The sequence below is a fragment of the Adiantum capillus-veneris genome, chromosome 29, assembly GCF_014529385.1.
Source record: "Adiantum capillus-veneris isolate H3 chromosome 29, ASM1452938v2, whole genome shotgun sequence".
Taxonomy (NCBI): domain Eukaryota; kingdom Viridiplantae; phylum Streptophyta; class Polypodiopsida; order Polypodiales; family Pteridaceae; genus Adiantum; species Adiantum capillus-veneris.
The window spans coordinates 66,053,760-66,079,305 of record NC_140959.1 but is presented as its reverse complement, the minus strand read 5'-3'; the positions used below and the strand labels follow the sequence as shown (position 1 = coordinate 66,079,305).

The window sequence follows — 25,546 nt, the reverse complement described above, 5'->3', positions numbered from 1 at the left end:
CTAAGGCAGGTGGGTTGTGGGCTCATGCATCAAGCAAAGAGGACAAAGTCCAGGAATGGCAGTAGCATCCAAGACAGCATGACATTGGATCTCCTTAAAGAAGATAGAGATTCCAATGACACAATCTGTAACATGTGTTTGAAGGTTCTTTTCAGCACTCCCTTTGAGGCTAGACAATACCATACGAAGAACCTCTGCTGGAGAAAAAGACCTAGCCTCGCGTAGGTATTGGACATGAGGAAGGGGGGACCCATTTGGACCTTCTATAATAGAAAAGGGAAGGTTTTTGATGTCTTGGTGAACTTCTGGATCGCGATAGAGATGAACAATTGAGCGCTTAATCTGCGCTATGGTGTTCTTGGGGTTCATTGTAAAAGATGCAAAAGCTGCGATACCAATAAAACACTGCTTCTCATTGAAGGCGACGAGAGCAGGAGTCTCCCTGTTGGACTCATCAGTCCAGAGCACATCGAATCCATGTTGGCTAAGGTCGATTCCACCACACTCATGGTTAGGGAGCTACTAAGTATCCATGTATGTGAGGTCCCTGCCCCTTTTTGAGAGGAGCGGAGTACCTTTGATAGGTCTCCAATCCTGAGAAGGAAAAACCAACGGACATTGCCTCAGCTACTACGTAGCCATGGGCATGAACCGTTAGTGAAGGATTGGTCGTATCTCGCTATGGCGGAGCGTGACCACCATAACCCTATCTAAAAACTATCTATAATCAATTATACCTAAAAGTATAAATCTTAGAGTGACCAACCTGTGTGCTTTTTTCTCCATGTTTCAGAAGCACAGCCGCCAAGGTTTGTCTCTTTTAAGATTTATGACTTTAAAAAAAAATTCTAGCGTTGGAAAGTTACCCGACTCATCGGGTCCACCCGTCCATAGAATGATACTGTCGGGGTATCATTCTCCCACTTTCCACACCATACTCACCCTTCTTTTGTTATCTAATTACTACGACACTCTTTAAACATACATGTTCCTTTACTTTATTTATGATACTGGTTTGTTAAAACAACCCTTCAAACAGTATTACAAACAATTGTCAAACAAGAAGTCGTCCAATTTTAAACCAACAACCCTTGGATTAGGTTCACTCAAGAATCTCTACTGGCGCTATTATGTCCGATCGGTATATACATTATTTATAAAAACCCTTGTCCTCATGAGCGTCTCATACCGCTCGACAAGTACTCGTTGTGCTAATCTGGATGTACTCCCGTCACAGCAACAACGGTGCCAATCTGGGCGTCATCCTCACGCCACGGCAAAACAAAATTACAGTATCCAGCTGGGCTAATTTGGGTGTACTCCCACCACAGCATCAGCGGTGCCATCTTGGGTGTCATCTCACGCCTCGGCAACTGCCACATAATACCAGCGCTAATAAGTAGAGAGACTTACTGAAGGTTTTGGACAAACATTCTTTCCTATAGCAACCAGTTTAACTAGACAATCTTTCCTACTTGTCAAACATATGCCGAGTTTCTTGGCGTTAAGCCCAGTGGTTTCGGTCCGTGTTTTCTTTTCATAAGGTAAATAATATATTTCTATGGTTTGGCATATGCAATGATGCATAACTTGAAACTGCAATACTAACCTGTACCATAGCTCCGATTGGTCCGATTGGTGGAGACATAACATGTTCCGCAGGAGCTCCACCGTTACTTGTACCAGCTTCATGATCATTAGCGCCTTGGGTTCGAGCACGCTTTGGAGCCATTTTTTTGTACTACACTTATGTTATACACTTAGAACTTTAAATTGATCAATTTTCCCAGTAATCTCTTGTTTCCAAAGAGAGTCTGTAATTTGAACCCTCGCCAACTCGGATTCACACTTAGTGTTATTGTTCTACATCTAATTTCTATACATCAAATATTTGATAATCGTAATTAATCAAAAATTAAGTGTGTAAACTACGAGTGAAAGTTTAGGACTGCATTACTTTTATGCATGACATTTCTAATCCAATTCTAACTTCCATTTCTATACTTCAACTAAATCAATTTTTAGTATTATTCAAAATTCTACTTAATCTAATTGACAATAAAATTGTTGAATGATAATTTCATCACGTATAATAAGAATATGATGAGTTCTCTTATGTATTAACTTTCAATTAACTATGCATAAGTTAATAGTGAAGATGTATTAACTAGAGAGAGTAAGTATACTTAGAGAGATTAGAGTAAGAGAAAACATACACACACATCTTTTCTAAAGTTAATTGAATCTTACTAATCCACTAGAAAGATTAGAGTAAAAGAGAACACACACACATCCTTTTCTAAAGCTAATTGAATCTCACCAATCTATTAGAGAGATTAGAGTAAGAGATAGCACACACACACATATCTAATTGAATCTTACTAATCTATTAGTGAGATTAGAGTAAGAGATAACATACACACACACATATCCTTCTTAAAACTGATTGAATCTTACTAATCTATTAGAGAAATTAGAGTAAGAGATAGCACACATACACACATATCCTTGTTAAAACTAATTGAATCTTACTAATCTATTAGAGAAATTAGAGTAAGAGATAGCACACACACACACATAGCTAATTGAATCTTACTAATCTATTAGAGAAATTAGAGTAAGAGATAGCACACACACATACACATATCTTTCTTAAAACTAATTGAATCTTACTAATCTAGTAGAGAGATTAGAGTAAGAGATAGCACACACACACACATAGCTAATTGAATCTTACTAATCTATTAGAGAGATTAGAGTAAAAGATAGCACACATACATCATTCCTAAAGTTAATTGAATGCGTAATTAATACGCACCTTATTAGTCCACTAGAGTTTTTGCTCTCTTAGTGGTTTGTGGACGCCTTCTCTCTAATAGAAGTGGCAGCACTTCGTGAGCACTATAGAGACAATCTCTATGTTTAAAGTGTGAGCATGGATGCTCTATTTATAGCAGAAAAAAAAATGTCCAACTTTTTTTTCCCAAAAACAAATAATTTTTTTAAATTTTTGTTTGAATTTTTTTTTTCCAAAAATCATACCCGCGTTTTTGGTACCCTTGTGGTACCCATCAGCTTGACCACTTTGTCATTATCATCAAAAGATAAGGCCACACAGCCCCCCCTCATTAAGATTAGTCAAGACTAGCCTCTCCTTTTCATGTGATAGTGTGTCCCACTTTGTCCCCTCTTATGTGAGTCCAGGTGAGTCCATGTGCCTTCATTTGTCATCCCTGTGTATTCTTTTGTCTTTATAATTATTTTATTTATTTCCTTAATAATAATTTACTTTATATTTTGAAACTTTACAGTCTTATATTAACTTTACAGTAGTAAAAGAAAATTCTACAATCAGTAAATAAGTCTTGCAATAAGTTAATTAGTGATTCATATAACTAAACATGTCAGAATTTTGTAGCGTAAAATTTAAATTCTAGGTTTTCTCAACCTACAATTTATAATTTGAACTCGAATATCTTAAATAATGATTGATGTTTAAAAAATATTCAAATGCGTAATAGAACTTGTGTGAAGTTCGAAAGTAGAGACCTTACAATCTCCCCAACTTAGAATTTGAGATGTCCTCATCTCAAGAACAATGAAGGGTAATCCTTAAGAAGGGATGTCTCATCTTCCCAAGTAGCATCTTCTATAGGAAAATCCTTCCATAAGATAAGATGTTCTTTGATGGATCTATTCCTAAGATTTTTCTCGCGAGTTTCTAGGATAGTATCCGGTTGGAGTTGTAGAACATCTTGAGCAGGTAAAATGATTTGCTCATCATCAAGGACATGGTCAGGGTTATATACATAAGGTTTTAACAGACTTACATGAAATACATCATGCACTTTGAGATGAGAAGGGAGTTTTAGTTTATAAGCTTGATCACTTAGAACCTTGATTATTTCGTAAGGTCCACAATATCGGTAGCTAAGCTTCTTATACCTTCCGAGAGACAGATTGCTCTTTTTGGGCTTTACTCGTAAGAAAACTTTGTCACCTTCTTTGAAAATCCGATCAGATCTTTTTAAGTCGGCATACTTCTTTTGTCGATCTTGAGCCACTTGAATATCCCTTCGAATAGCTTTGGTTTGAGCTTCCATTTCTTCAAGCATTTTCTTTGAGGCTTCTACCCTTATAGTGGGGTCAGAAAAGTTAAGAGGTGATAAACATTCTTGACCATAAAGCGCATTGAAAGGTGTCATTCCAATACTTCTATGAGTAGAGGAATTGTATGCATACTCTACCAAGGGTAGGTATTGAATCCATTTGCGAGGTTCTCTATTGCAGTAGGCTCTGAGGATGTCTTCAACTACTTGATTAACTCTTTCAGTTTGGCCATCAGTTTGAGGATGATAAGCAGTACTAAAACATAACTGGGTTCCAATAGCTTGAAACAATGATACCAAAAACTTTGAAGTAAACTTGGCATCACGATCACTGACAATCCTCTTGCGTAAACCATGAATTATGAAAACCTCCTTCACAAACAGACGAGCAATATCTGAAGCTGTAAAGGTTGTCTTGACTGGGATTAAGTGAGCCACTTTGGTAAGCAAGTTGACTATGTCCATGCTAATAAATTCCCATTTCATTTGGGGAATATCTAAAGGATGTAATTTACCTGGCATCTTTAGTCTTTCTGCCTTAATCCTTTGACAAGACAAACACTGCTTGACATAGCGAAGGACATCACCCTTCATACCTTGCCAATAGTAACTTTTGCGAATTGCATTGATGGTTTTGGCATAACCTGGATGTCGTGAAGTTGGGCCATCATGTGCTTCATATAGGATAGCATTCCTTAGGGTAGAATCCTTAGGTATGCATAGTCGATTCCTATAATAAATTTTCCCATCTTCTAAGGAGTAATGTAGAGGTTTAGGCTGATTTGATGATACCCTCTCTTCATGTAGGATACTAGCAAGCATCTGGTAATCCGCATCTCTGACAACAGCATCCGAGACCTTGTCTAAAATAGGGTTGTTAGCCATGGAAATTGCCCCCAGAAAAGCTTTACGGCTTAGGGCATCTGCCACAACATTATCCTTACCTGGTCTAAATTTAATATCAAAATCATATTCGTGCATGATCTCTATCCATCTCCTCTCTCTCATGTTAAGGTTAGGTTGGGTAAAAAATCCACTTAAGACTGTTGTGATCTATTACCAATTGGAATTTGCGTCCCAATAGATAGTGTCTCCATAGCTCGAGAGCGTGAATAACCGCTAGCAATTCTAAATCATGTGTAGCATAATTCACTTCATGAATCCTAAGCTTTCGAGAAGTATAAGCTACAGGCCTTCCTTCTTGAGTAAGGACCCCTCCTAATGCAAGGTTACTAGCATCTGTGATCACCTCGAATTCTTGGGTGAACTCTGGAAGTTTTAAGAGAGGTTCTGAAGCAAGATACTCCTTAAGCTGTTTGAAGCAAGATTCATGTTTTTCTTCCCAAAGTATCGTAGCTTTTTTCTTTAGCAAGTCAGTTAGTGGTGCAGCTTTAAGAGCATAGTCCTTTACAAAGATCCTGTACCACCCTGTGATACCTAAGAACCCTCTGACTTCGGTTTGTGAAGTGGGTTGAGGCCATTCCACAATATCTTTGACTTTGTCAGGGTCAACAGAGATTCCTTCAGGTGAAATGATAAACCCTAAGTAACAGACCTTAGGGGTAAAGAAGGTACATTTTCTTTTCTTTGCATACAACTTATTTTGGCGTAAAAGGTCTAACACTTTCCTAACATGTCCTTCATGCTCTTCCTCTGATTTGGAATAAATTAAGATATCGTCAAAGAATACTAGGACAAAATCATCCAAGAATTCTCTAAAGATATCGTGCATCAAACGATTGAAAGTTGCAAGAGCATTTGTAAGTCCGAAAGCCATCATTGTAAATTCGTAATGACCATAACGAGTGTTGAAAGCTGTTTTGGAGATATCAGCCTCCTGGATTCGAATTTGATGATAGCCAGATCGAAGATCGATCTTTGTGAATATTTTGGCTCCATGTAATCTGTCCAGCATCTCATCAATACGAGGAATTGGATATTTATTCTTGATGGTAACCTGATTTACGCCCCTATAATCTATGCAAAGTCGAAGAGAGCCATCCTTTTTCTTTTGGAAGAGAACAGGTGCACCCCATGGAGATGTACTAGGTCGGATAAACCCTTGCTCAATCAGCTGCTTGAGCTGATCCTTGAGTTCTATAGCCTCTGGAAGTGACATCTTGTACGGCGCTCTTGAGACTGGTTCACTACCTGGAAAAAAATTGATTTCATGGTCTACCTCCCTAGGTGGTGGTAGTTCAGAAAGTTCAGTGGGGAAAACATCCGAAAATTCTTCTAGCCACATTGGTTCAAGGTTGGAAGAAGATTTTTCTACTTTGTTTAGCTTGACTAAAAAAATTTGTTGACCCTTGCGTAACCCTTTCAAAAGACGATTAGCTTTGACCATGTAAGCTTTTGGTCGTCCATTATGGCCTTGAATAGTGACTTCTTGACCTTGGTTGTCCACAAAAGTAACACTTCCTTGGGCACAATGGATATTGGCATTATGACTGGCTAACCAATCCATTCCAAGAATTCCGTCATAGATTCCTATGGGTAAGGTTCGAAAAGTAGCAGAAGTAGAGTATTCTCCCAACTTGCAATCTATTTTTCCTACAATGTACTGAGATAACACCTCCTTTCCATTTGCTAATTCAACTCTCATCTTTCTTGCAGGGTGTTGATTAAGTCCTAACCTCCTTAAACATTTATGTGACAAGGAAGAATGAGTACTGCCACAATCAATAAGAAGCTCAAATTTTTCACCTTGGTGATTTGCAGGTGTTTGAATGACAACATATTGTTGTCTTGCTCTTGGGTTATTAATTGTAGCATGTAGAGTTGCTCTTTCCTCTTGTTCTTCTCCCAATGTTGGTTCTCCTATGATAGCATTGACTCTGGCAGCCATTCCGCGTCCTCGACCTCGTCCTCCATTTCTTCCTCCACAATTTATTATTTGGCCTTGTCCTCTAGCTCGATTATGTGTATTTGTTGCAGAGACTCACCTAGGATATACATTCTTGAAATGTCCTAGCTCGTTGCATTCATAGCATCTAAGATCTGCATTTTGAGCTCCATTTGCTGAAGCTGCAACTATTGGACGAGTTTGGTGAACTGGGTGAACTTGCCTTTGGTTCCACATCATAGGCTGTCCTCTTCTTCCAGCATTCGTTGTATTTCCATTTTGCACCCTTTGAGAGTTTGACATCTCTTTAGCTAAGGGTTTAGCTATTAAAAGAGCATCTTGCAAATTTACAGGCCTCATAGCTTCTAGACGTGTATTTAAAGGAGCATTTAGCCCTAGCAGAAATGGGCTACTTGTTGATTTGCGGTCATTGGCGGAGCATAGCGCCTAAGAGTTACAAATTTGGAGTAGTATTCTTCCACTGAAGATGAAACTGACGTAAGTTGAAGAATTCAGTCATCTTAAGGGATCCGTGTGTGTAGGTGGAACATAACTTCCTTTGACAGCATACTTAATATCTTCCCAAGTTTGAGTGTTTTGAGCTACTTGATTATCTTTGCAGTGTTGTTTCCACCATAGCTTGGCATCCCCCGTGAGACGAAACATAGCCAACATTGCTTGGTTATCGAGAGTAGTACCAACAGCAGCAAAATAATCCTCCATCTCTTTGAGCCACACTTCTGCATCGCGCTCAACTAGGGCTCCTTCCCCTTTGAAAGAGGGATGTTTAGCTTGCTTGAGAAGTAGCTTTTTCTCTTGAAGAGATGTGTACACCGCACTCTGTGCAATATAGATTAAGTGAAACTTTATTGGATACTCTAACTTTAATCCACTTTAAGGCAAGACTTGATCAGACAATAATACAAACAAAAAATAATATTAATCCAAACTTTATTTATATACACATTATTTGCTACCAAGGTTGGTAGTCTTTAGGTACAAGGATTGTAATGTCTCTATATTTTGAGTTTAGTGACTACAAAAGGATAGGCTAAAGGATCAAAATAATAAGTTTCTTTTGACCCTTGAAAGCTACGAGATACACATATGGGTCAAATCCTACCACCATGGATAACTTTTGTAACTTGGTTATAGACCCATTGAGTCTGAGATATCTTTTCTCCTCCCAAGGTAATGGTAGTATCCGGATTCTTAGTACCAATGAAAAGATAAACTTTGATGACTTTTAACTCCTCTATCCAACGAAGTTTCTTGAGATTGGTATCCATGCACCATATCTTGTCAGCATCGATGGTATAGATTCCTCCAGATGGACTCCAATTGATGCCCCATCCTCTATGCACCCTTGGGATAGGTGGTGCAAACACCCTATCCAAAATCATCATCAACCTTTTTCGAAACTGATAATTTGGTGATTGGCATGCATTTTCAAACATGATGGTGAACACCTGGAATTTCTGGTCGGCTGAATGAACATTTTACTGTACCAGGAAAGTTCAGTCTTCAATACCATATAAAAATTCAAATCAACTTTTCTAGGTTCTTCTATTATTTCAAACATTCGTATCCTTCAACATCCAAACATCAATTTAAAAATCTACCCAAGATTTAACCTAGGCTTTGATGCCATTGTGAGGTCCCTGCCTCTTTTTGAGAGGAGCGGAGTACCTTTGATAGGTCTCCAATCTTGAGAAGGAAAAACCAACGGACATTGCCTTAGCTACTACGTAGCCATGGGCATGAACCGTTAGTGAAGGATTGGTCCTATCTCGCTATGGCGGAGCGTGACCACCATAACCCTATCTAAAAACTATCTATAATCAATTATACCTAAAAGTATAAATCTTAGAGTGACCAACCTGTGCGCTTTTTTTTCCATGTTTCAGAAGCACAGCCGCCAAGGTTTGTCTCTTTTAAGATTTATGACTTTAAAAAAAATTTCTAGCGTTGGAAAGTTACCCGACTCATCGGGTCCACCCGTCCATAGAATGATACCGTCGGGGTATCATTCGCCCACTTTCCACACCACACTCACCCTTCTTTTGTTATGTAATTACTACCACACTGTTTAAACATACATGTTCCTTTACTTTATTTATGATACTGGTTCGTTAAAACAGCCCTTCAAACAATATTACAAACAATTGTCAAACAAGAAGTCGTCTAATTTTAAACCAACAACCCTTGGATTAGGTTCACTCAAGAATCTCTACTGGCGCTATTATGTCCGATCGGTATATACATTATTTATAAAAACCCTTGTCCTCATGAGCGTCCCATACCGCTCGACAAGTACTCGTTGTGCTAATCTGGACGTACTCCCGTCATAGCAACAACGGTGCCAATCTGGGCGTCATCCTCACGCCACGGCAAAACAAAATTACAGTATCCAGCTGGGCTAATCTGGGTGTACTCCCACCACAGCATCAGCGGTGCCATCCTGGGCGTCATCTCACGCCTCGGCAACTGCCACATAATACCGGCGCTAATAAGTAGAGAGACGTGAGAGAAACCCTACCGAAGGTTTTGGCCAAACATTCTTTCCTATGGCAACCAGTTTAACCAGACTATCTTTCCTACTTTTCAAACATATGCCGAGTTTCTTGGCCTTAAGCCCAGTGGTTTCGGTCCGTGTTTTCTTTTCATAAGGTAAATAATATATTTCTATGGTTTGGCATATGCAATGATGCATAACTTGAAACTGCAATACTAACCTGTACCGTAGCTCCGTTTGGTCCGATTGGTGGAGACATAACATGTTCCGCAGGAGTTCCACCGTTACTTGTACCAGCTTCATGATCATTAGCGTTGATAGCCGTTTTTCGGCTCTCCGTAATTGCCATAGTGAGTTATCCCACCCTACCAAAATCACCTAAACACTGTGGCTATTCTTACCTTTTCATTGTACATAGGCGTGTGTGAGTTAGGGGGCTTTTCCCATATCTTCTTAAAACCCTCAGCTAGCTAATCACTGGGCTAGTTGAGCCAAAAAAATAAAAAAATAATTAAAAAAAGGTATATTATGACCCATTTGTGTGTAAATATTCCATTGTATATATGGCCTAAATTTAAGGGTTTTTATAATTATTTTTGTATTTTATTTAAATATTTATACTTAGGTGTGTATTTTATTAAACCTGTGTATGCCTTCTTTCATCCTCTTACACCATAAGCATATTTTTTGCCAATGTGTACATACTCTAACCTCATATTTTTCTTTTATACAAATCATCCCCACATTTTCACCCTCACTCTCGTGAAAACAAAAATTGATTTCTACTCTCTTAGTCACGTTTATTATATTGTTTACTTGCATACCTTTTCCTCTTTCACCCAAAATAATACAAAGAGGGACCATATCATATGATTCCAATATCTTTCCATATCCATAATTTCTCCACATTTATTTTATTTTATTTTTTTCTCATTATTCTAACACCATGTGCTCATTGAGCTAAAATCCATGAATAGTCCATACACTAGTCCCACCATGTATATATTGCTTTATTCACCAATAATCCTCCTCCATGCATGTGTAAAGGGCAACTTAGATGCTTTGTATTATGATATGACAAAGCAGGGGTTCACTCTTGGATGCATTGTACAAATTCAACAAAGGAGGGGGCCACTAAAAGACTTTTGCAGGCATAAAAAACAGGCTTTTTGGCACCCATCTCCACTCCGAATTTGGAGCGGTGGTCAAAAGAGAAAATGTGGAACAAAAGCTGAATAATCACCTCAAAAATTTTGGTGATTTTTGGAGAAACCACCGGTGAGCTATGATTTTTTGAGTGGACCCCAGTCTGCCCACTTTTCTCACAAAGTAACCCATAGTCTTCTTTCACCTCCTTTCCCACTTCCACTGGGGGTGCAAAAATTTGCATCATGACAGAGGGACTCATGCAAAAACTAGGCATGCACATCCATGAGACACCTGAAATTAAAGTCAAGATGGCAAACAATAGCAAGGCTAGGTGCGTAGGCATTTGTAAAAATGTTTTTGTGGAGGCCTTCGGCATTAAGAAGGTAGTGGATTTCTATGTCAAGTCTACCAAAGGAAATGGTTACCCATTTATCCTAGGAAGACCATGGCTAATGAAAATGCAAGCTTTGTAGGATTGGGAGAGTGGAAAGCTAATTTGAAGGAATGACAATCATAAGAAGGTTGTCTTTGACATGAAGGAGCAACGCCAAGAGGTACTCCATGAAGAATCATCTCAAAGTGAGACGGAGGAAGGCTGGACCGATAGCACTTCAGAAGGAGAAAGTAGCGGCAGCATTACTGAAGAGGAGTCTTCCATTGAAGTGATGGGGCTAACGTTTAAGACAAACAACCAAGAGACCTCTTGCCCAGGTTTGGAAGAGGTAGGTTCCCAAGAGAACCAAAAAGCGGAAGATGAAAGAATGTTAGAAGGTATGCTATCTACAACACTTACAAAGGATGAAAGAGAGGAGTTCAAATGTGTGCTAAGGAAGTTTCCTAGGCTTTTTGCTAAAGACTACACCGACGTGCGTGGGGTAGATGTTGTTCAACACAAGATTGAGTTAAAGCCTGAGGCCACACCTAAAGCTCAAAAGCTACGAAGGCTAGGAGTTATAAAGGAGCAGGCTCTACTCAAGGAGGTTAGAAAGCTTCTAGCAGCAGGTTTCATTTATCCAGTTGAGAATTCAGAGTGGGTCTCTCCCGTTGTTGTCACTCCTAAGAAAAACGGCAAGTGGAGGGTGTGTGTGGATTACTGTCCGCTCAATGAGGCAACAAAAAGAGATCACTTTCCCCTCCCATTTCAGGATGAGATACTAAATGAGGTAGCTGGGCATGAGAAGTACACTGTGTGTGATGGCTACTCGGGTTTCTTTCAAATAGGGATGGCATTGGAGGACCAATTGAAAACAACCTTCATCACTCCTTGGGGTTGTTGTGCTTTTAGAGTCATGCCATTTGGCCTGAAAAATGCTCCTGCAACTTTCCAACGCTTCATGAACATGGTGTTTCAAGCATTCTTTGGAAAGTCCATTAGGGTTTTTATCGATGATTTTTGCATTTATAGCTCAAAATCATTGCATCTACAAAGGGTAGAAGAAGGTTTAAAGAAGCTCTATGACATGGGAGGTCAACTCAACCTCGACAAGTGTCACATAGGTGAGGATGAAGTGGTCTTGCTTGGTCACAAGGTTTCCTATAAAGGCATTGAGGTGGATCCTTCAAAGGCAAAAGCTCTTATTGAGCTCCCATCACCCAAGAATCTCAAAGAGGTCATCTCATTCACTCAAAAGGTGAAGTATATGTCACGCTTTATTCACTTAGCTTCGGAGTTGCTTCATCCTTTGCAAAAGTTAACACAACAAGTAGAATTTGCATGGTCCGATGAGCTTGAAGAGTACTTTTGTAACATTAAAGTCATTTTGTCAGAGCTACCAACACTCATGCCTCCTTGTTGGGAGTACACATTCTTTGTTAGCTCAGGGTTGGAAGGGAAACAATTGATGCTGTGTTGCTACAACAAGATCCCCACAGTACCAGGATGCGACCCATCTACTTTGCTAGTAGGGTCATGAATGCTTTAGAGAGAGGCTACATAGAAGCAGAACTCATGATGCTTTCTCTCATGTTTGCGGTGAGAAAGTTTAGATCCTACCTGCTACCAAAACCTTTTGTAATTCTCACTGCAGAAAATTTGTTCCCTTGGGCGTCATCTCAAATGAATCTTAGTACTAGGATCTCAAAGTGGATTATGGAGTTGCAAGAGTTCCAATACTCTTTCAAGGTAGAAGATAGTGTGCGTGCACAATTGGCAGGGATTCTCACTTATAGGGTACATGAGAAGGAAATTAAGGTGCCTCAAGTAAAGATCCTACCATTTCCACCACCTAAAAGTATTCCTAATGCTTTTACCTTGTTCTTTGATGGAGCTTTTCGACGAGTCACAGGTAAAGCAGGAGGAGGGCTAGTATTGCTCAACCCAAGTGAAGATGTGGTCATGAAAGAGAAGGTCAATCTACCAAGTTCAACTAGCAACAATGAAGCAGAATACGACACACTACTTCATGGTTTAAAGATGTGCATTGGCCAAGGGATACAACGTCTCATGGTAAAGGGAGATCCACTTCTCATTGTGAATGAAATTTTAGGCATTTGGGTATGCAAGAGTGAAAGCCTAAGAACAAAAGTTCATGCCATTCGTAGATTATTTAATCAATTTGAAGAAGTGCAACTATATCATATTCCTAGGAAACAGAATGAAGATGCCGATTTACTTGCACAACAAGTAGTTACATGTGTTGAGAAAGAAGTGCAGGTCATCATGGTGGCAGCAGCTGTCAAGCAACCGAGATACCAGGGATTGGAGTCATTGGCTCCCATTATTGGCTACATTTTGGAGGGCGAGTTTCCACAAGACTTCACTAAATCTCAGAAGAGGAGACTCATGAAGAAGGCAAGTTTCTATGTCTTCCTAGAAGGCTCCCTCTATCAAAGAGGGAAGGATCAAGTGTGCAGAAGAGTACCAACTATCGAGGAAATTCCAGCCATTCTAAAAGGTTTGCATGAAGAGGCATGTGGTGGTCATTTTGCCCAAGAATTAACTGTGAAGAAGATTTTGCTTGCGGGGTATGTTTGGCCAAGTTTGCATGTGGATGTTCAACATTGGTGTAAAAGCTGTCACAATTGTGAGATAAATGGAAATAGAAGGTTGGTGCATGGCCCGAGGCAAATAGTGCTTGCAAATGGACCCTTTGAAAAGTGGGGCATTGATGCTATGGGTCCTCTGCCTAGGACAAAAAATGGTAAAGTCTACATTCTAGTGGCTGTAGACTATATGACTAGGTGGGTGGAAGCACAAAGTGTGGCAAAGGTAAACGAGAGGACAATGAGAAAATTCATCTACACTCACATTTGTTGTAGATTTGGCACACCTTTGGAGATTGTTTCTGATAATGGTCCAGGGTTTAGGAAGGGCTTGCTCACAGAAGTTTGTGAAGAACTTCACATTCTACATCGTCACAGTACACCCTACTATCCCCAATCAAATGGTTTGGTAGAAAAAGCTAATGGTGTCATTGCAGGCATCATTAGAAAGATGGTGAAAAACAAGACAAAGTTGTGGGATGACTTCTTGGATGGTGCCTTGTGGGCATATCGAACCACATATAGGGAAGCCACGGAGTTCACACCATTTCACTTGGTCTATGATCAAGAGGCTTTGCAGCCTATCGAGCTCACCATTCCAACAATGCGGCTTCATGGCAAAGGTGCACAAGATGATCAAGAGGTATGGATGGATCGACTTCTTACATTAGTGGAGCTTGAGTGGAAAAGAGAAGCAGCTTACGAGTGTTACAAGACGAAAGCCACACAAACGAAAGAAAAGCTCGACAAGAAACTAAAGGACAAAGACATAAAGGAAGGAGAGCTTGTGCTAAGGTATGACAGTCGACTTGACAATCGTTTTGATGCCAAGTTGGAAATTAGATGGCAAGGGCCATACATAGTCAAGAAGGCTTTCAATTCAAGTTATTATCAGCTTATGGACTTGAATGGTAAAGAGCACTCCAGAAAGGTAAACGGGTATCGCTTGAAGTCCTATTTGAGTCGCCTTCTACCAAAGGATCTACCAAAGGTCTGTCCAAAGGCCGCTGTCTCATGTAAGTATTGTTACATGAAGCATGAGTGTAACTCCAACCAAAATTCTGAGGGGCCAAACAATGAAGATCTCGTCAAGGACTCTGAAGCACTCTCTTTGGAAAAGATGCTCTATGACGGTACATAAATATACCATCATCCTGGGGGAGGGCTAATGATAGCCATTTTTCGGCTCTCCGTAATTGCCATAGTGAGTTATGCCACCCTACCAAAATCACCTAAACACTGTGGCTATTTTTACCTTTTCATTGTACATAGGTGTGTGTGAGTTAGGGGACTTTTCCCATATCTTCTTAAAACCCTCAACTAGCTAGTCACTGGGCTAGTTGAGCCAAAAAAATAAAAAAATAATTAAAAAAGGTATATTATGACCCATTTGTGTGTAAATATTGCATTGTATATATGGCCTAAATTTAAGGGTTTTTATAATTATTTTTGTATTTTATTTAAATATTTATACTTAGGTGTGTGTTTTATTAAATCTGTGTATGCCTTCTTTCATCCTCTTACACCATAAGCATATTTTTTGCCAATGTGTACATACTCTAACCTCATATTTTTCTTTTATACAAATCACCCCCACATTTTCACCCTCACTCTCGTGAAAACAAAAATTGATTTCTACTCTCTTAGTCACGTTTATTATATTATTTACTTGCATATATTTTCCTCTTTCACCCAAAGTAATACAAAGAGTGACCATATCATATGATTCCAATATCTTTCCATATCCATAATTTCTCCACATTTATTTTATTTTATTTTTTTCTCATTATTCTAACACCATGTGCTCATTGAGCTAAAATCCATGAATACTCCATACACTAGTCCCACCATGTATATATTGCTTTATTCACCAATAATCCTCCTCCATGCATGTGTAAAGGGAAACTTGGATGCTTTGTATTATGATATGACAAAGGAGGGTCTCACCTTGGATGCATTGTCCAAATTCAACAAAGGAGGGGGCCACTAAAAGACTTTTGCAGGCATAAAAAATAGGGTTTTTGGTGAGATTTTTGGCACCCATCTCCACTCCGAATTTGGAGCAGTGGTCAAAAGAGAAAATGTGGAACAAAAGCTGAATAATCACCTCAAAAATTTGGTGATTTTTGGAGCAACCACCGGTGAGCTATGATTTTTTGAGTGGACCCCAGTCTGCCCACTTTTCTCACAAAGTAACCCATAGTCTTCTCTCACCTCCTTTCCCACTTCCACACACATACACTCATTCCTCTCCATCCCTCACTCAAACCTGCAACTTTCATGGCTTACTTCATCTTCTTCACCATTTCCATCTCTCCTTACTCCATAGCTCAAAAGATTATCATCTCTACACACATATAGCTCAATTTCTCTCTCTAGGATCAAATTCATATTACCATAACCTCTTCATCCTTTCATAAAAGAGAAAAAAATCAGCAAATAATCAATCTCAAGCCCTGCAAAAGGAGGAGTTTGATCATGGAGAATTCAACTTCCCCATGGTCACAAGACCGACAAAGTTCTACAACCGCTTCATTCACTAGAGGAGAAGGTGGAAAATTTCATTTACATCTTGTGGTTTCCACCAAATTGTGTATATTCTCATTCTTCTCTTACTTTTTATCATTGTATATATCATATAATGCACCTTTACACCAAATTGTGTATATTCTCATTCTTCTCTTACTTTTTATCATTGTATATATCATATAATGCACCTTGAGTGCATATGCCATGGCATATGCACCTTGAGTGCATATGCCATGTAATTTTACCCCATCCTACTAAATTCAAACTACTAACACTAACTGCTAACCCTTTTTTTGTAAATTGCACCCAGTCTACTCCACCGTGGAGTAGGCAACCTCACACAAAAAATCACTCACCTCTCTAGAATCTTCTCTATTTCACCTCAATAATTCTCTCCTCTTGAGACCACATCCATGTGACTCAAGAGACGAGAGAGCCCCACTCTTATAAGAACATATAAAAAATTTCATAAACATGGTTTTCTATGAAAATGTTGAGTAGGTATAATCCTAAGTAGGGCTCTCCTCACCTATAAATAGAGCCCTTCTCCCTTTATAAATGGCAGGATCCCGACAGTATTGCTCACTAATTTGAGCGTGCCATTCACCATCTTAGTTTTAGGGAGTGAGAGTGAGCTCTCTATGCACCATTACATGTGGTGTATAGGAAAGCTTCTTTGAGCTAGTTGTAGCATTGCAAGGGAGTGAGTGATTCATAACTTACAATCAAAGTTGTACCTACTCTTGTGCATCAATTTAATCAATAAGTTGGGTGCAAATCGCGGGTCAAAAATCTCTTGAGTCTCTCCAATTCACGCTTGGCAACCTCATCTCGTTTTGTTTAAGGTGACGCGTTTTCATTTTGAGATTCTTTTGTAGTATCTGCTTGTATGTGACTCAAGAGCTCTTGTGTTTGTTTTTGTTGCTTGGGAAAACATTATAAGAGGGTTGTATGGTGAGAGGTCTCCCATAACCCTAAGATAATGTGTAGATTGCAACATCATCAAACTTAATCGTGTCTCTTGACTCTCCTCCAAGCTGTTCATGCACCCACGTCAATCATTAAAATTGAAGCTAAATTCTTGCACAAAGATCTCTCTCTTTCTTGTGCGTGTGTGTGTGTGTGTGCGTGTGTTGGTGTGTGTGTGTGTTTTGGTGTGTGTATTTGTAGCATTTAAATTAGTGATAGTGTACCCTTCCATCTCGCTTGTATTGCTAAGGGATTCTCGTCTTTTGCGTCCTAGTTCGCTCTCTAACTAGGTGGTGTCCCTATCTTGTTTGGGTTTGGCTGTGGGTTGTTGTTGTGTTGTGCTTGTGGTTGCCCCAGCTGTAATGGAGCAGCACGGGAGCCTTGAGGGGTGTTTAGACGTCGCCTCTCTTGTTGGCCGCCTCGGACCGCCTCAGCGCCTTGGGTTCGAGCACGCTTTGGAGCCATTTTTTTGTACTACACTTATGTTATACACTTAGAACTTTAAATTGATCAATTTCCCTAGTAATCTCTTGTTTCCAAAGAGAGTCTGTAATTTGAACCCTCGCCAACTCGGATTCACACTTAGTGTTGTTGTTCTACATCTAATTTCTATACATCAAATATTTGATAATCGTAATTAATCAAAAATTAAGTGTGTAAACTACGAGTGAAAGTTTAGGACTGCATTACTTTTATGCATGACATTTCTAATCCAATTCTAACTTCCATTTCTATACTTCAACTAAATCAATTTTTAGTATTATTCAAAATTCTACTTAATCTAATTGACAATAAAATTGTTGAATGATAATTTCATAATGTATAATAAGAATATGATGAGTTCTCTTATGTATTAACTTTCAATTAACTATGCATAAGTTAATAGTGAAGATGTATTAACTAGAGAGAGTAGGTATACTTAGAGAGATTAGAGTAAGAGAAAACATACACACACATCTTTTCTAAAGTTAATTGAATCTTACTAATCCATTAGAAAGATTAGAGTAAAAGAGAACACACACACATCCTTTTCTAAAACTAATTGAATCTCACCAATCTATTAGAGAGATTAGAGTAAGAGATAGCACACACACACACATATCTAATTGAATTTTACTAATCTATTAGAGAGATTAGCGTAAGAGATAACATACACACACACACACACATATCCTTCTTAAAACTAATTGAATCTTACTAATCTATTAGAGAAATTAGAGTAAGAGATAGCACACATACACACATATCCTTCTTAAAACTAATTGAATCTTACTGATCTATTTGAGAGATTAGAGTAAGAGATAGCACACACACACATAGCTAATTGAATCTTACTAATCTATTAGAGAATTTAGAGTAAGAGATAGCACACACACACACATATCCTTCTTAAAACTAATTGAATCTTACTAATCTAGTAGAGAGATTAGAGTAAGAGATAGCACACACACACATAGCTAATTGAATCTTACTAATCTATTAGAGAGATTAGAATAAGAGATAGCACACATACATCATTCTTAAAGTTAATTGAATGCTTAATTAATACGCACCTTATTAGTCCACTAGAGTTTTTGCTCTCTTAGTGGTTTGTGGACGCCCTCTCTCTAAGAGAAGTGGCAGCACTTCGTGAGCACTATAGAGGTAATCTCTATGTCTAAAGTGTGAGCATGGATGCTCTATTTATAGCAGAAAAGAAAAGGTCCAACTTTTTTTTTCCAAAAAATATAATTTTTTTAAATTTTTTAAATTTATTTTTTCCAAAAATCATACCCACGTTTTTGGTACCCTTGTGGTACCCATCAGCTTGACCACTTTGTCATTATCATCAAAAGGTAAGGCCACACAGCCCCCCCTCATTAAGATTAGTCAAAACTAGCCTCTCCTTTTCATGTGATAGTGTGTCCCAGTTTGTCCCCTCTTATGTGAGTCCAGGTGAGTCCATGTGCCTTCATTTGTCATCCCTGTGTATTCTTTTGTCTTTATAATTATTTCCTTAATAATAATTTACTTTATATTAATAAACTTTACAGTCTTATATTAACTTTACAGTAGTAAAAGAAAATTCTACAATCAGTAAATAAGTCTTGCAATAAGTTAAGTAGTGATTCATATAGCTAAACATGTGAGAATTTTGTAGCGTAAATTTTAAATTCTAGGTTTTCTCAACCTACGATTCATAATTTGAACTCAAATATCTTAAATAATGATTGATGGTTAAAAAAATTCAAATGCGTAATAGAACTTGTGTGAAATTCGAAAGTAGAGACCTTACAATGTACCTGCGCTACTTGCAGCCCTTAGGCCAGCCAAGGACTATGCATTCAACGAGAGGCATCGTTGAACGTGACATCACAACTCTTCTTACATCGCCCCATGGTGAGTGTGGTCCCTTGTGTTCAGTAAAGTCTACAGTAGACCTCCCCTGAGCAGAGAGATACATTGGGTGGAAACAGATCTGACGCAATAAGAGTTCTAATGATTACCCGGAATTTCCCTCCTCTCCCTTGCAGCAATGGAGCCCTCCATTTCCTTGCTGATGATCGAGTAGCCCTTCAAGATGCAGTTGTAGGTGATTGCATCTGGAGAGATGCCCTTGCTTCCCATCTATTAGAAACATCCCTGTCCCTCTTACATGTACCTTGCAATCAAGTCATTCGAAGAGACGATATTCCGCCCCCAAAGTTTCTCGAGCACTTTCTGTCCTTCCTGGCCCTATGTCTATGGGCATATCCCACAATCAGTGGGATCGAAGAGAGCATGACGTTTTTTTCCTCCAACAGCCCGATTGCAGCGTTTAATATAGTACGTAGTGCCTTCAAGATGCAATTGTAGGTGATTGCACGTGGAGAGATTCCCTTGCTTCCCGTATGCTAAAAACAACCCTACTCCTTTTAGACATATCCCGCAATTAGTGTGTTCGAGGAGACGGCATTCCGAACTGGAAGCTTCTTGAGCACTTTTCGGGCTTTCTGACCCGACCTATTGGGCATACCTCACAATCAGTGGGTTCAAAGAGAACACGACAATTTTTCTTCCCGCCAGCCCCATTCCAGCGTTTCACGTAGTGCCACATGCCTTCAATATGCAATTGGAGGTGACTGCATCTGGAGAGATGCCCTTACTTCCTATTTGATGAAAACAACCCTACCCCTTTTAGACATATACCGCAACCAGTTCATTCAAAGAGATGACATTTCAGACTGGAAGATTCTTAAACACTTTCTGTGCTTCCTAGCCCTACCTCTATTGCGCATATCCCACAATCAGTGGGTTCGAAGAGATGACATTCAAGCCAGGATGCTCTGTAAGCTGTGGGGCAGAATGCGGAGCTGGCAATGTTGTACCTCACTCTGGCATCATTGAACGTGATGTCACAGCTCTTCTTGCATCACCCCATGGTGAGTGTGGTCCCCTATGTCCAGTAAAGTTTGCAGTAGACCTCCCCTATATAGCAGAGATGCATTGGGGTGGAAAGAGATCTAATGCAATAAGAGTTCTGAGGATTAGCCGGAATTTCCCTCCTCTCCCTTGCGGCAATGGAGCCCTCCATTGCCCTGCTGATGATCGAGTAGCCCTTCAAGATGCAATTGCAGGTGATTGCATCTGGAGAGATGCCCTTGCTTCCCATCTACTAGAAACATCCGTGCCCCGCTTACACGTATCCCACAATCAATTCATTCTAAGAGACGATATTCCGGCCCGAAAGTCTCTCAAGCACTTTTTGTGCTTTCTGTCCCTACCTCTATTGGGCATATCCCACAATCAGTGGGCTCGAAGAGAGCATGACTTTTTTTCCCTCCAACAGCCCGATTTCAACGTTTCGCATAGTACGTAGTGCCTTCAAGATAAAACTGTAGGTGATTGCATATGGAGAGATTCCCTTGCTTCTCGTATGCTGAAAACAGCCCTACCCCTTTTAGACATATCCCGCAGTTAGTGCTTTCGAGGAGACGGCATTCCGAACTGGAAGCTTCTTGAGCACTTTTCGGGCTTTCTGGCCCGACCTCTATTGGGCATACCTCACAATCAGTGGGTTCAAAGAGAACACGACGATTTTTCTTTTCGCCAGCCCCATTTCAGCATTTCACGTAGTGCCACATGCCTTCAATATCCAATTGTAGGTGATTGCATCTCGAGAGATGCCCTTACTTCCCATCTGTTAAAAGCAACCCTACCCCTTTTAGATATATACCGCAACCATTTCTCAAAGAGACGACATTTCAGAGTGGAAGCTTCTTAAGCACTTTTTGTGCTTCCTAAGTTCCTAGCCCTACCTCTATTGGGTTTCAAGAGATGACATTCAAGCCAGGATGCTCCGTAAGCTGTGGGGCAGAATGCGGAGCTGGCAATGTTGCAACTCACTTTGGCATCATTGAACCTGACATCACAGCTCTTCTTACATTGCCCCATGGTGAGTGTGGTCCTTTGTGTCCAATAAAGCTTGCAGTAGACCTCCCCTGCACAGCAGAGAGATGCCTTCGGGTGGAAAGAGAGCTGATGCAATAAGAGTTCTGAGGATTAGCCGGAATTTCCTTCCTCTCCCTTGCGGCAATGGAGCCCTCCATTGCCCTGCTGATAATCAAGTAGCCCTTCAAGATACAATTGTAGGTGATTGCATATGGAGAGATGCCCCTGCTTCCCATCTACTAGAAACATCCCTGCCCCTCTTACACGTATCCTGCAATCAATTCATTCGAAGAGACGATATTCCGCCCTGAAAGTTTCTCAAGCACGTTTTGTGTTTCCAGGCCCTACCTCTATTGGGAATATCCCAGAATCAGAGAGCATGACGTTTTTTTCCTCCAGCAGCCCGGTTTCAACGTTTCACATAGTACGTAGTGCCTTCAAGATGCAATTGTAGGTGAATGCATCTGGAGAGATTCCCTTGCTTCCCGTATGCTGAAAACATCCCTACCCCTTTTAGACATATCCCGCAATTAGTGCGGTCGAGGAGACGGCATTCCGAACTGGAAGCTTCTTGAGCACTTTTCGGGCTTTCTGGCCCGACCTCTACTGGGCATATCTCACAATCAGTGGGTTCAAAGTGAACACGACGATTTTTCTTTTCGCCAGCCCCATTTTAGCGTTTCACGTAGTGCCACATGCCTTTAATATGCAATTGTAGGTGAGTGCATCTGGAGAGATGCCCTTACTTCCCATATGTTAAAAACAAGCCTACCCCTTTTAGAGATATACTGCAACCAGTTCATTCAAAGAGACAACATTTCGGACTGGAAGCTTCTTAAGCACTTTTTGTGCTTCCTAAGTTCCTAGCCCTACCTCTATTGGGCATATCCCACAATCAGTGGGTTCGAAGAGATGACATTCAAGCCAGGATGCTCCGTAAGCTGTGGTGCAGAATGCGGAGATGGCAATGTTGCAACTCACCCTGGCATCATTGAACGTGACATCGCAGCTCTTCTTACATCGCCCCATGGTGAGTGTGGTCCCCTGCGTTCAATAAAGCCTGCAGTAGACCTCCCCTGTAGTAGCAGAGAGATTCATTGGGGTGGAAAGAGATCCGATGCAATAAGAGTTCTGATGATTAGCCAGAATTTCCCTCCTCTCCCTTGCGGCAATGGAGCCCTCCATTGCCCTGTTGATGATCGAGTAGCCCTTCAAGATGCAATTTTAGGTGATTGCATCTGGAGAGATGCCCTTGCTTCCCATCTACTAGAAACACCCATGCTCCTCTTACACGTATCCTGCAATCAATTCATTCTAAGAGACGATATTCCAGCCCGAAAGTTTCTCAAGCACTTTTTGTGCTTCCTGGCCCTACCTCTATTGGGCATATCCCACAATCAGTGGGCTCGAAGAGAGCATGACGTTTTTTTCCTCCAACAGCCCGATTTCAGCATTTCACATAGTACGTAGTGCCTTCAAGATGCAATTGTAGGTGATTGCATCTGGACAGACTCCCTTGCTTCCCGTATGCTGAAAACAGCCCTACCCCTTTTAGACATATCCCACAATTAGTGCGTTCGAGGAGACAGTATTCCGAACTGGAAGCTTCTTGAGCACTTTTTGGGCTTTTTGGCCCGACCTCTATTGGGTGGGTATATCTCACAATCAGTGGGTTCAAAGAGAACACGGTGATTTTTCTTCTCGCCAGCCCCATTCCAGCATTTCACATAGTGCCACATGCCTTCAATATGCAATTGTAGGTGACTGCATCTAGAGAGATGCCCTTACTTCCCATCTGCTATAAACAACCCTACCCCTTTTAGACATATACCGCAACCAGTCCGTTCGAAGAGACGACATTTTGGAGTGGAAGCTTCTTAAGTACTTTTTGTGCTTCCTAGCCCTACCTCTATTGGGCATATCCCACAATCAGTGGGTTCGAAGAGATGACATTCAAGCCAGGATGCTCCGTAAGGATTGCTTGTTCTTTCTAAAGTGCACCTCATTTGGCATGCACCAAAGAAATACCAAGCACAACGTTTTTTTTAAACCAGTCCCTCTCTCTCTATCTCAATCCCTCAATGCAAGTGTAGGTGATTGCATCTAGAGAAACGCCGTGTGAAACCAATGCAGAGCTTTCTGGGCTTACCCATGCTGAGCATATCTTGGAATTGGTGCGTTCAAGGAGACCACTCTTTCAGGAGGGGGAGATGTCACAAATGCTTGTTGTCAATACGCAAAAATATACGACCACATAGCTGACACTAAATTCCATTTCTTAAGCATGATGCCCATATATCTGACATTTGAGATGGCTGAGATCGCTTCGCTCCCCCCAAAGGACTAATTCTCCAGGACCTCACCGGTCGGTCGATCGGGCACGTCTCCTAAAAAGATAAGAGGCGGTTGAGTTGAGTACCAGCTAGGCTTCCCAAATGACAAATTCCCAGCTTTTGTCCCCGTGACAAGCAACTGTTGCAACCCAATTTCTGGCCAATGCCGACCAGACCGCGCCCACCAGGTTTGCTTTGTCGATGGCTGGCTATTCCCACTATTAACACGACCAGATGTTGATGTCGAGAGCGAATGTCTGCTACGAACCAGCTTCCGATGTGAGCCACTGTGATGGTATAGAGAATACAGATATGATGCCAGTTCTTTTGTAGAGCAAACCTTATGCTGATTTGAGGTGAACCAGATATCTTCTATAGAGAAAATGCTGTTCTGTAGTGAACCAGATCTAATTGCTGATTTGCTTCTGCCTTGCCATCCGTAGAGGCTGATTTTGAGCATGTACCTATTAACTTCGCACAGACCACTATGAATAAAAGAGAACACAGTTGCATCCAACGATCAGAATGTCTTCGTGCACAGAGACCGACACCCTGTAGGCCATTTCGGTATTTCTTTATTCAATTGAGAGTAGACGATCCGAACACTTAGTCCAAACTCTCTCAAAGCTGTCCAAACCTGGCGAGGGCTGAAAACGCATGTTCCTGACATGATCTTGGCATCACAACGGAGCAAAAAACCTTGTAGGTCAAAAACACCTGTCTAGGATGGATTCCCTTGCAATTTACGACTTTTTTGGTGAGGTGTCGCAGACATTTAGCGCGATATAAGTCTCTGTTTTCCTGCTCATGGGTGCTCAAAACCCTATACACGCATCCCAAGGCTGTTACGAAGCTCACCCGGTGTTCCCTTGCAGTGTAGGTGTGAAATCCTAAACTTGCAGAAAAACGCAGCAGACTGTAATTTCCCGATTCAGATCGGATTTTAGCGGAGCAAAAATTCCTCCATGTGTCCCAAGGGCTCCCACTGGCAATGGGACAGTTCCCCTGCGAATTGGATAAGTTTTCACGCGAGAAAACTCTCTAAACTCGCAATCTTCTGTGATGGATTAGGATTAGGAGTTAGCTAATCTGATTCATGTTCAGAAGGCTCCTGCATTGGCAAACGCACATAAACTCCCAGAACTGTACATATTAGCCCAACTAGTGGGGCATTACCATATGTGCCAAAGGGGAGAGAGAGATGCACTAGAGTAAATCATCGCGCTACATGAGGTAGAGGAGAAGGCAAGCTTTCCATTAAAGCTGTCAACCTGCACCCACTGCTCACGCACACACCGTAATTGCACACATACAAAAATCAATCCTCTCTCTCTCTCTCTTGGGTGTCCCCCTCTTCATGCTGAAACTGGCAAAATCATCTGGAGTCGTATACGGGCGGAATTGTGCCGGTGAAGTAGCTGCCACCAAGATGAAGATGCTAACGAGTTGAGACAATGGAAGCAGAGAAGAGAGACAGGGACAGAGAGTTGATCATATATTAACCACCTCATATAGAAAAAAAAAGAGAGAGAGACATCTCACAAAACAAATTACAAAGAGAGAAGCATGAAGGTTAATTCACAAAGACAGAGTGAATGAGAGACAAGCAAAGGGGTCAAAACAACAAAACACACACACGCACACACACACACACACATATATATGTACACACACACACACACACACACATAGAGAGAGAGAGAGA

At 40.6% G+C, this 25,546-nt stretch overlaps 1 protein-coding gene across 1 annotated transcript; it reads right to left on the bottom strand.

The window, feature by feature from the left end:
- Positions 1-24,301, bottom strand: LOC147419334 (heat shock 70 kDa protein 15-like). Its single transcript, XM_086505799.1, has 2 exons — positions 23,867-24,301; positions 1-519 (listed from the first exon to the last, which is right to left on the bottom strand). The coding sequence occupies exons 1-2, from the start codon at positions 24,299-24,301 to the stop codon at positions 1-3; spliced, it is 954 nt and encodes a 317-aa protein (XP_086361925.1).
- Between the last annotated feature and the right edge of the window lie 1,245 nt (positions 24,302-25,546).

Coding starts and splice junctions, on each gene's coding strand:
- LOC147419334 (XM_086505799.1), bottom strand. CDS start 24,301: ATGCTCAAAATCAGCCTCTACGGATGGCAAGGCAGAAGCAAATCAGCA. Junction 520..23,866: donor CCGATCGACCGACCGGTGAG/GTCCTGGAGAAT, acceptor GATACTTAGTAG/CTCCCTAACCATGAGTGTGG.